This window comes from Polyodon spathula, chromosome 20, assembly GCF_017654505.1.
Source record: "Polyodon spathula isolate WHYD16114869_AA chromosome 20, ASM1765450v1, whole genome shotgun sequence".
Lineage (NCBI taxonomy): Eukaryota > Metazoa > Chordata > Actinopteri > Acipenseriformes > Polyodontidae > Polyodon > Polyodon spathula.
The window spans coordinates 22,997,327-23,010,063 of record NC_054553.1 but is presented as its reverse complement, the minus strand read 5'-3'; the positions used below and the strand labels follow the sequence as shown (position 1 = coordinate 23,010,063).

At 35.7% G+C, this 12,737-nt stretch overlaps 1 protein-coding gene across 1 annotated transcript; it reads right to left on the bottom strand.

The window, feature by feature from the left end:
* Nucleotides 1–8,122: 8,122 nt before the first annotated feature.
* On the bottom strand, nt 8,123–12,178 carry LOC121295608 (protein Tob1). The gene is made up of 2 exons (XM_041220476.1): nt 11,946–12,178; nt 8,123–10,135 (listed from the first exon to the last, which is right to left on the bottom strand). Exon 2 carries the CDS (start codon nt 9,955–9,957, stop codon nt 8,965–8,967), a length of 993 nt encoding a protein of 330 aa, XP_041076410.1. The 5' UTR covers nt 9,958–10,135; nt 11,946–12,178; the 3' UTR covers nt 8,123–8,964.
* Between the last annotated feature and the right edge of the window lie 559 nt (nt 12,179–12,737).

Here is a 12,737-nt window from a genome sequence, read left to right as displayed (position 1 = left end):
GTGTTTATATGATCTTTTTTGTTTTTTATTTGGGGTATAAGGACCAGGTTGTAGGAGGGTGTACTGTATGTGTTCATTTTTAGCGTGGGTGAAACCAGGGTTAACATTATAAGAAAATAATCTCCACAACATATTAAATTAGCATTTTATAGACACTGAATACATTTAATATCCTGTTAGGTATTTGTCATTGAGCTTTTGGCATGATTCTTGACCATTCTTCAATGCAAAATTGTTCCAGTTCATTCAAATTCCGAGGACTTCTCTTGTGCACAGTTTTCAACTCATACCAACGATTCTCAATCAGATTTAGACCAGGACTTTAACTAGGCCATTCCAGAAGATTTTATTCTTCTTTAACCATTCTGAAGTAGATTTTGATGTGTGCTCTGGATCGTTGTCATGTTGGAATGTCCAGTTAAGCTTTAAACCAAGTTTTGTAGCAGAGCGTTTCAGGTGATTGGCCAATATCTTTTGGTATGCTATGGAATTCATTTTACCATGTATTGGAACTAAATGTACTGTGCCATTAGAGGAAAAACAGCCTCATAGAAGGATATTACCACCTCCATGCTTGACAGTAGGTATAGTGTTCTTTTCTTTGTATGCCTCACCAGACTTTCTCAAAACATAACGACTATCAGTATGACCAAATAGCTCAATTTTTGTTTCATCACTCCACAAAACCTTTGACCAGAACTCATATCCATCATTCAAATGCTGTTTTGCAAACTTTAAGCGACTGTACTTGTGACTTTTTCCTAAGAGTGTTTTTTTCCTTGGCCTGCAACCATTGAGACCTTCACTATTGAAACCCCAGACCCACTTGCAGCAGATTCAATTTGAATATGATTGGCAGTTAATCTCAGATTGTTATTAACCTTCCTCACAATTCTTCTACTTGTTCTTGGTAAAAGAACCTTCTTTATTCCAGACTGAAGGAGCGTTGTGACTGTACCATGAGTCTTGTACTTCTGATAATAGAAACAATAGTTGAAATTGGGATACTCAAATCTTCTTGTATCCTTCTCCAGCTTTGACAATAAATCATTTTCTGCCTAAGGTCTTCAGATAGCTCTTCACTTTTCCCCCCCATATTGACTTATTGATAATGACAGCAATCATCCTATGCCTAACCCTTTTATATTCTCTAAGAATGTTCACCTGCAATCCAGCATTTTCTAGACATCTTTCAATTTCTAGCACCTTGTAGACAATACTATCATAGCATCAAAGGGTATGAATACTTTTGCATTTTTGGAGTTTTGAAAAAATAAAAATAAAAAAAATGCTGAAATTAATAAATGTAGACATCTGTTTCTAACATTTTTCCTCATCTACAAAAGATTTTTCCTAAAATCCTTTGTTTTTGAGAAGTGTTTAGACATTTTACATTTCCATTGGTGTGTGTTAAACTTTTGATTACAACTATATCTATAAACAGGGTGATACCATACACCCTCCGTGAAAAACAAAATGCCTTAGCATTAAATTAGGTGGGATCAAGGTACTTTGATGCTGCCTTACAGTATGTCAATTACGTAATGCATCAACAGGGATAAATGATTTTATTTCAATTGTATGGATTAAGAAAGACCTGTACATATTTGATGGTTTCAGGCTCTGTTGATACTTCTGTGATAATGGCCCTCCAATTACTTTGGCTACATTAACAACAGAAACAGAGGTAGAACGCCATGATTGTCACACTGTTATTCCCAAAAAAGAAAAAAAGAAATCCCTTGACCCTGTCCTTTTTTACAACAGGCTTGTAAGTGCCACTCCAATGGGTGACATTTTATGGTAATTAAGGACGGCCTATACTACTATTTCATATAGCACGCATCTTAACATACCAATAATTAAACATTGCATTGCACTAAAAATGGTGTTTGCAATGACCTTGCAATGGTTTGTAATGTGGGATTATGATTTACATGAAAGAAAACTACTGAACCAATTCATTGTGAAACAAAAATTAATGAAAGCACTTAATTCTCCTTTCAAAAGAAATCCCCCCACTGAAAGTATACCATTGTTCTATTTTGTATTCAGAAATAGGTTGTATGTATTTACATCCTTGCAAAGCTGTTCAGTTTGCAATTTAAAACAGTACTCATGCTGGGTTTCCAGAGGCTGACAGTGACAACATATGGCACTGGTGAGTAACTCTCCTTGGCAAGGAGATTAGGATCTGTTAAAACAGTTGCTGGACAGCAGTACACTGTGGAGTGGTGCCCTCACAGCTGAGTCTGCCTGGGCTGAGGCCCTCATGGATGCCTTTCTCAACAGCTGACCAAGCACTGATAGGAGAGAGGTGTGGAGAGGGAGTGGGGAAATGGGAATCCACTGAGGCCAAAGGGGTGGATCATATGTTGGAGTAACAAGTTAATTTTCTAGTCTCCTGTGCATTTCACCCTGCTTTAAAATGCATTTTAGGTCAGACAGTTACAACTTAATCCCCGCAATAGTTCACAAAACCACCACACAATTACACACAAATTGGCAGTTTATGTTTCAGAGGACCAGTACTTAATGATTCTAATGGTGTTTATGTCAGGATTGAGGTTTAGTATTTATTAACCCTGCAAAATGTTACTGTACGTTTGTCAATTCTTGAACAGATAAACCAGTTAATAAGTTCCCATAAGCATAGTCAACACTTACTGAAAACATGGTTCATATGGTAATCACTGACACCATATTACCAAGCTGAACAATTAAGACTCTATTAATCTTCAGGCTTGCATAGGTCAGTCCACTCTGGATTCCCAAAGGTAAACCATGTGTTAAATAATTGCACCTTTATCAGTTGACAAAATGTGAATTTATACATGTTAGGATATATATGTTAGGACCCCAAAAATGATGGTAGTCTGTTGTGTACTGTGCAGCCAAGGTGGTACTGTAGCTTTCATTGGAAGACCAGCGTGCACTGTAACGCTGCTGTTCACTGCTTGTGTTAGGTTGTGTCTTCGAATGATGTTCTTCAGATTAAGTTCGGGTTAAGTGAATTTTCTACATGCGATGGGCTAATTCGCAAGACAACCCCATCTCGAACACGAAAACATTTTGGGGTGCTCAAAATTTAAATGAACCCCAACCCGATGTGGTCGACCCAATCTAGATGGGGGTGTATTTCAGGTTAAGGTTCTAACTAACCTTTTCTTTCTCTTGGTTGGTTGTTACTCTGACTAGTTATAGATTTAAAAACTTTTTTGGGGGAGGGGGGGGGATTTTGCTTTGAACCCCAACTGGTACAAATCAAAATGAATAAAGTAAAAAAATAAAAAATAAAATATATATTTAATTACTACTGTATATGCATAAACTGATTAAATAAATGTAATATGTATAATAGTTTTTATAATAGTTATTCAAATACATTTAGGGTTACCTTTAACATTCAAATGTGGAAACCCAGAATGGAACAAAACTCCTAAGTCATCAAAGTAAACTTAAAACTATTCAAACTGTGCCTACAATAATTAAATTTGCAGGCTTTAATATACCATAAAAAAGAGTTCAGTGGCCAATTATCTAGCAAGTAACACTGTATCAAACATGAATCATTTAATTAATCCTCCACATGTATGGAACAAGGAGATTCCAACAGTCCAATAGAGCATAGATATAATCACAATAAGAAGGCAGATTTAAAAACTTTTCACCACCGATCATGTGCCTTATATGTACAATCTATGCATCCTTAACGTAAAGAAATTGATCTTTGTAAACTGTAGAGAAAATCGGTCTACCAGCACGGACATCAATAAGAAATACAGATCATGTAAATATTCTACACAATTATTTTTTGCAAGGAGAGTTAAACAGGTTGTAGATTAACACGCTGTTGAACAATCTTGAGTGTCAGTAACATTTATCTGCATGGGCAATGACTTGAAGATGGAACTCCCTGATGGAACAGAGAGAAATTGAAGCCCTCCTTACATTGGCTGTGTTTACACATGCACAAGTCATGACAGTTTTCCTCACAACCTGTTTACCGTACTTTTCAGGAGATGCGTTGCTATGCAGTTCTGATTCAGAAAAAAAAAAAAAAAAAAAATCGGCCTTTCCAACACACACACAAAATTATATAAAATATAATTTCTACAAGTTTCACTACTTAGAATTTATACTTGTGTGGGTGTGTGTTTGTGGAACATCTAAAAGTTACATTTCATTAACACTAGAACTGCCTTTTACAATACATGTTTTTATTTTGAATATAACCTACAATATTCAATTTTTTTTTATACATATACAAGCCTGTTGTATTTCTACTGGACCTGGCAGCCATCAATCCCTTTGTTTTGTACTAGGTGAGATTTCATCTTGAAGCTAGCTAGCCACAGCGCTTCAGCAGAAACTTTTTGATCAGAAAACTCAACCTGAATTCTGTGCTGTGAGTAACACACCCCCAAGATAAATGTTACTTTCATTTTTAGATTAGAAACTACTTTTGTTTTTACAGTTTTGTATGTGCATATATGTGTTTACACACTAGTTTATTTTGAAATGTTTATTTTATTATAGTTTTTCATTTTTTGAAGTAGTGCTTTATATGTAAGCAATAAGACATGACAGGGTGTGGGATATACTCTAATATCCACACACCCCAGGTGCGTTATAAGTGAGGTGAAGCCGAGTGGCTTTAACCGCCCAGGGTGTGTGGATATTAGAGTATATCCCACACCCTGAAGTGCCTTACTGCGCTTATAAAATGGATCAACCAACATTACCAAAAGAAAACCAAAACAATTAAAAAAAAAAAAAAAAAAAAAAAAACCCGTAAAAACATGTTTTTTTAATTAAATATCCTTCCACCTCTGCCTGACCTTAGAAAAATAGTCCCTTAAAACAAACAAAAAAAAAGTATTAATTAATAACATTGAATGAATTGAACATTGCCATTGAAAGTGCAATTTTGAATCAGTTTTTGAACCTTTAAATCAAGCAGCACAAATAAGACTGCCTTTAAATCACGCAGACCCTTCCTTACAAGACCTGCAATAGTATCAGGTAAGAGTATCTACTGTTAGAGAGAACTACTGTAAATGTTCAGCATCAGATCACACAGCTGCGAAGGGGATGGGTCCAGTGGCAGCAAGCAGGCAGACCGAAGAACGGACTCTTAAGAGGGACCCAAATCTTTTCTGAGAAGCTGCAATTATAAGAGATTTTTTTAAGAAACTATTTATTTTCAAACTGGGATAGGGAAACACCGTAGTTCTGGGAGAAGGCACAGAGGGATCAGAATGGTGAGTTTTTAATTTATTTGAATATTTATGTTTTTTTTTTTTTTTCTTAACTGCTTTAATTAATCATTGGTGTCGGACTCTTCATTCAATATCTCATGTACACGTCAGTTTCCCAAAAGTTCAACATTTATATAAATCTCGTCGGTCATGTTTATTGCGATAAATTCTAATATGTCTGCCGTTTTTGTTTTTAAATGCTAGGTGTATGGATATCTGTCAGTGATTTGCCCGTATTTTGACCAATCAGGATAGAGTATTTAAAATACCCACTTTAAGAGGCAAGTTAGAAAATAAACTTGTTCATTTAAATACGGCGTTTTCTGCTGTTTAGATGTTTGATATGATGTGCTTGAATAAAACTTTTGAGTTGTATCCGATAGTGTGTCTTTCGTTTTAATATTGACGGTGTTTAAAATGAACCTGTGGTTGTACGTATGAGTATAACCGCATCGGTTCTAGTGTTGAAGCAGTCCATAACGGTAGAGTGTGTGTGTTGGGAAGGGGGTGTCGATGTTTTGTACCTTTGTGCTGGAAATTACGTGATATTAAGTCAGACCCTGCCCTTAAAGTTGCACTGCCACATGGACGTCCTTTTCCTATTTCACGATTGAGGAGTTTGATGATAAAATCAGTGATCAGGAGAGGATTTACCAGTATGCACAACTATAAAGAGGTATGTGACAAACACAGTGAACGTGGGGTGGGGTGGGGCTGGAGATGCAGTACTGTGTGTCCTGTTGAAATGCAGTGCCTTTTAAACCTGTTTTACTTTGAATAAAATTACTTTTAAACCGTGTGTGTAAAATAAACAGCGCATATGAAAGTAAACTGGACCCGACGCGCTGAATAAACGGACTGCTAAAGGCTAACAAAACCACGTAACAGCAGCACAAAGGTAAATGCTGAAGCTAACTTGGGGCAAGACATTAAGAGTGTACAACTTTTAAAAAAAATTCTATTTTTATGCATGTGTAAATATTGCCAGTAAATCAGTAGTTATGGAACACCAGTGCATAAGTTTTTCCAATCTACAAACTTTTCTTTCTAAATGTAAAACTACACATTCCAACTATCCCTTTAGAATTAATTTTATTTAATAATTTTGTTTCAAGGGTGGATATCAGTGTCATCTTGACTGAAGAAAAAACAATAAGAATTTAGACTTATGCAAACTGAAAGCTGTGAGTTGGGATCACTGCAAGATAAACTACACTGCCCAAACAAGACCAAATAATCAACCCTGTCATGAACTCAAATGAAATGAAAGAAGAAAAAAAAAAAAATCTATTCTTTGCTTTTTTGTGCTACTAATAACTAGAATCTCCATGTTTCAGTATGTTAACTTTTCATAGGACTGTGTGTTTAAAACAAACTTGTGGTATATACTGTATGTAAAACCTGCTCATTTCAATTTTAATCAGAACAGTTGCTCATAATGGTGCAAGAGAATGCCTTTAAAATAAGGTTTAGGTAGTTAAGGAAAATACATTCCACTTGTTCTTTGTGTTGAAGCCATATTCTATCAGTCAAGTAAGATACTCTTTCCTGTGGATTGGAATATGGTTTTTATCCAACTGCTTAAAGTGCTGCACAGCCCTAACTTAAAACTGCCTGGTGCCTCCACTACAAAAATAAAAAGCAAACTTATCAAACCAGGCTCTTTAACCTGCAACTGAAAGCCCATGCAGCTATTTTTTAAAGCCAATCTTTCAGTGCTCTATTACTTCAATTTCACAAGTTTGATTGCTGAACCAGGAAAGAATGTAGTCAGTATAATGTACTTGGTTTAAATCAACTTGCTAATATGACAAAAAGGAATGCTGAAGCGCTTGGCTGCTGCTTAGTCTTCTACAGCACAAGGCTGACTCCAGCATTAATGAGCACTCTAAAATTTCCCAAATTAATTTTTAATCCAGCTGCGTTTCCATTAATAGTATTTCTGATCAGCATTTTAAAACCCGATAGCGATACCAAAAACATGGAATGAAAAATAATAAAAAGGCACATTTAAAGCCTTATTTTGGTAAACCCGCTTCAAATTTACCACAGCATTACATCCACCTGCAAACTATTATAAATGCAGATTTATTGTATGGGGGTGGGGTCCATAATCAAAAGCACTGACAGGCAACAGCAGAAATTAATTACTACTGCATAAGCTTTTTTTTCCTAAATCATGATAGGTTACCATGTTATTTGTATGGCAAAGCTTTTTAAAGCAGCATAGATCATGTAGTATAACTGTTTAAAGAACAGCAAGGACTATACAGTATGTTTGAAGTAACAAGCATGAAATCAAAAATCTTGCAATGTGAAACAAGAATTTCACTCTTTAGCCATATAAATGGTAAATGACTGGTTAAACTACATATAACTGAAGAATTAAGGGTATGCTTATAATTATATGGATTTGCAATTCCAAAAGATCCAAAAATCTGACCTGGGACCATGTTGTTCTCAACTTGACATTTGCAGGCCTTTCAAAAGATTCCTTAAAACGTATTTTAAAGTAAGGAGTCAAACACAGAAGCCAGTACGAGAATCAGTGATTTGACTGCAAATGAAGACTTGTTTCTATACACAGGTACTGTAGATTCCAAAATCCATTCTGAAATTGTGGGATACATGTGCTTATATGGACTAATTGTAAATGAATCAACTTGCTCACCAAATAAAACCCCTCACTACAAACAACCATGGCTTTGTATATAAAAAGGCAGAATACTTCTATTAATTTTATAAGAAAATAAGACATCACCAAACTAAAAAGGCTTAGATTTTAGCAGATTATTTTTTTTTTTATTAAAAAGGCCAAGAGTATGCATATGAAAAATTAAAAAAATAAAAACACAAGCATATATTTTTGAAGCATTTTAATACAAACTTAATATAAACTATTTCAGTCCCTCAACATGTAAGACACTGACTCAAAATACTTTGTTATACCATTTTTATCAAGTATTGCACAACGAAGGTACAAAATTAATATATACGATTACATTTTTTGTCCATAATATATAGCAAAAATCTTTAAACTTTTAACAGAAAATACAACTCTTATGTTTTCAAAAAAGCAAATATTCCAACACTTTAAATTCCACCACTAAGGAATATTCTGTACACAGTCTTTTAGAATAGTTGATGTTTTAAAGATGGATTTTTTACAATTTTCATAAAAAAAAAACAAATATAACATAAAGCTGCTGCAGCCATCACAGATCACTGAAGTAGTAAAAAGATATAAATGCAATACCATGTCGTAGAAACAATATATACTCTGATATTTTACAAACTTTGTACTAAATTAAATTATACAATTAGAAAAAAGACCAAGAAACCCACTTATTAGTGCCAATTCTTTAAAAATCAGCCATGTCCTGCTAAACCTTAAATACTGTAAGAGGCCATAACTTTTGTTTTAGAGTTTATTTTAAAACATAGTCAGTATAAAATAAGTTTGTGCTTGGTTGGCAAAAGAAAAAGGATGCATGTTGCATTTAGGTAACCAACCTTGGACATGTTCATACTACAAGCTTTTGAAAAAAAACAACAAACAAAAAAGATTCTCAAGGGGGCACAAAAAAAAAAAAATACACCCTTGGGCTCATGCGCTTAAAACTTGTACAGTAGGGCTATTTAATGGTTTGTTACTTTTTTTATTTAATTTATTTTTTGTAAAGGGGGGGGGGGGCATGTATTTTTAGTTGGCCATAACAGGCTGGAACTGCTGGTTAGAATACTGCATGTTGTTCAAACTAAAATTTAAGCCATCCATGAAAGACTTCTCATTGAGACCTCCATAAGTTGCAAACATGTCAAAGGCATTACTGTATTGGAGGGGGCTGAGGTTAAGGGGGTTGTCATCTGGGAACATTGAACTGGCATTACCCTGTCCCTGGATGTTCGGGAAAACAAATTCCTTGGCATTGGGGGAAAGGGCAGAATTTTTCTGCTGCGGCTGCTGCTGCTGCTGTTGCTGGCTTCCCAGACCAAGCCCATAAAGAGAGTGCATTGATGTTGAAATGGCTTTTTGCTTCAAGAGGTTATTCACATTCAAGCCGAGGTTGGTGGGGGAACTGCGTGCAACTTTATTGCTGCGGCCACTATTTTTCATTTTGGTAGAACCAAACTTGGTGGCAGCAAAAGTAGCAGTGGTGAAGGTTAAAGGCTGATTTGAGCGGGGCATGAAGGTGGGGCTTACAGCAGCAGAGTGGCCAAAGGGAGGCGAGGGAGAGCTGGAAACTGGTGAGCCCCCTACTGGGTCACTGATTGGCATAAATACCTGTGCCTCAGGGTTAAAGCTGTTCTTGATCTCTCCGTCCAATTCAGATCCATTTTCATTGTTATCATCCACATAAAGCACCTTGACAGGTCCCTTTTCTCCAATTTGATAAGACACCTCGAAAGGATCTATCCACACGCTAAGATCCTGAGGCAAGTTGTTACGAACATCATTAATGTCCAACCCACTTTCTTTGGCGGCTTGTTCCACTACCGGGTCCACTTTCTCCCCTACATGTATACATCTGAAACCCGATCCTTTGTATGGCTTATCCGGATACCAATGTCCCTCATATTTCTTTTTTAGTTGTCTTTCTAACTCTTCACCAAAAATGTTAACACGCCTCCGGGGAAGTTTATTATACAAATAAGAAATTATAAAGTTGAGTGCTACTTGGATTTCAAGCTGCATAGCTGCTTCAAAGGATTACAAGTTTGAGTGTTGCAAAAACCTCCAAAAAGCAGTGTTCCTTTCACCCCAGACAGAACTACAACGTATTTTGTATATATATATATATATATATATATATATAAATAAAAAGGTGCTGGTTGTAGATGATTTGTCTTTCTGCAGGTAAGTGATCCTGTTCCTTTAAGAAAAAAACAAAAACAAGAAAACCAAATAAGGACATGGCTTTCTACTCCATAAATAGCTCTATTGTTGACAAATACAATGGGTGATTTAGGGAGTTAAACAAATGTATAAAATTGAGTATTCATGTTCTGTACACTTAAATATTAATATCTTCAAAATAAAATGAACAATTTAAACCTCAGGATTGAGGAAGTGCATACAAATTGATATGGGTATCTTTTGACTGATGGCAGGGGATTCTTCCCAGCCAAATATAATCATTGCATTCATAATTTGGATCCGTACCAGCCCAAACAAGGCCTCGCAAAAACAGTGCTGCTTCAAAATTAGCGTGTTCTGATTTTGGAGTTAATGTCCAGTAACAGATGTTGACTCGCTATTACCATTCCCAAACCCACTTCCCAAATTTAAATGAAAATCCACAAACGATCAAGCTTCTGGCATCACACATGCATTACAATGTGATGTGCATTTACATTCAATAAATAGTTCAGTATTTCTGATTTACAAATAAATAGTTCAGTTCTGTAGTGGTCTTTTAAAAGCATATGACGTAAACCACCGCAATATTATATACGACCATTATAACAATCTAGCTCAAACTTCCTTCACATGTAAGCATATCGCCGGGTCCAGAGAAAGAATAATCTTGTTAATTTTCCAAGCCAGTGCGGTAAAAAATGACCTTTACGCTGTTGGATCAGCAGTGGGTGTGGATGAATAGAATACTGAGACAAGGGAAAACCTCGGTATATTGGCTGTACCAAAATAAATCGCTAACCCGTAAGGAAACGTTTTGCATTAATATTTATATTGAGCAATTCGAATCCAAGTTGTACCTACTATAGCACACAACACTGAATCTATGTCAGTAACTTAATTATGCAAGTAACTTTAAAAATATAAACATTGTACAGATTAAACAGTTTCGGATCTTCACTGCGGACTAATCTCAGACCTAATTTTTAAATAACCATATGCCAGCATAGCTTCTCATCCGCTTAAATCCCCAAATGGACATGAATTGCATTTAAGTTTGTCACACAAAAGATACAATTTGATCCATCTGGTAACGAGATAGATAGCCACTGCTTTCAGTTAAAATGAATGTTACATAACAAAATGGTTGAATCTCATTAAATTTCTTATCACAAACTCACAGCTGCGGGGTGAAAAAGAGCCATTTTACCGTATGGAAATTAGGCTTAACCTTAGCATACGCCACAAACACTGCAGATAGGACCTTTGCACACTATATAAATATATTTAAATATTCCTGGTATACGATTGAGCCAATGCTTGTGAAGTATGATACTGTAGTACATCTTTTTCGCAATTAAGTCAAAGCTTTGATGGAAAGATTTTTTTTTTTTTTAATTTAAGCTTACGCAGTTTAAAAGTATGACCTTTGATATTTCATGAGGGTCACGTAGCTACCTCGAATTTGTTTTCGCGAAAACACACTAGCACTACCTGTGCGAATCAAAGAACACACATTTAACCTTGAAAGGCAGTTATATCATGAAACATAAAAAATGACAACGGTTCCAATGACCAAATTCGAGGTCAAAGTCAACATATCAGCATGCATCTTATGATAATGAACACGGTTTAAATTTAGGGGGAAAAAAAAAAACACCTTATTTTACGACCTAGTCCAGTTTTACAGTGCTACGTAGTTTTAAATAAGACATTACCTCAACTTCTATCATATTTCGTAAGTATTATATCGGTTAAAACATAAATTTACTTGAGCCAAAACTCGAACGCAACAAACAAACAGCACTAAAAACGTTTATACTTACTTGTTTCGGAGTATTTTTAGATTCACAGCAGCTGTTTTGTCGTAGTGCAAAATGAAAAAAATGTGATAATTTATATAAGTACTTATTTATATATGTATATGTTAGAAATGTATTCCAGTTCGTGTGAATGCTTATTGTTTTTTGTTTAGTATTTTTGTTTATTTAAGTTGTTTGTTTTGTTTTCTTCTGCTGGCTTCTTAACTCCCCACTGCCTGGGAGTTTTTACAACTCTGTCACATCAGCATCAGCTGCTTAGTTTTTTATAGTTTTCCTCCGCCACGGACACGAGGAAGGCGGTGATGTGGTCTTCAAAGGTCAAAACACACAGAGCTCCGCCTCCGCCTCCTGATATTGGTCAGTTTCATTGTCAGCCGTCACAACCAAGGGAATCCTCTCTTTTCATTGGCAGTGGCTGTCAGTCAGTCATTGACTCTAAATTCCTAGAAACGTCAGACTAGCGTCACTACCATCTTTAGCCCGCCTCACGGACATAATGATTGGTGACAAGGCCAAAATGACGCAGGACAAAAAACAGACTTCTACGTTTGATTGCCTGTAGAAAATGTCAATCATAAAAAGGTTTAAAGCCCACATTCGAGGAGTTTAAGATCAGTCGTAAAATGTATGTGCACATGCCCCAGGAAATTGTAAGACTAAAACAAATATTATCAAGTTTCGAGTACTCTGGTGATTTGGAAAAATGTATTTATACTCAGTAACATAGTTCCCTATTTTAGTTAAAATGCCACAGTAACAATTCACTCCGGAGCACAATTAGCACACATTGCAAAA

What these genes read in the sequence shown, in the direction of transcription:
- LOC121295608 (XM_041220476.1), bottom strand. Translation starts at nt 9,957, where the DNA reads ATGCAGCTTGAAATCCAAGTAGCACTCAACTTTATAATTTCTTATTTG.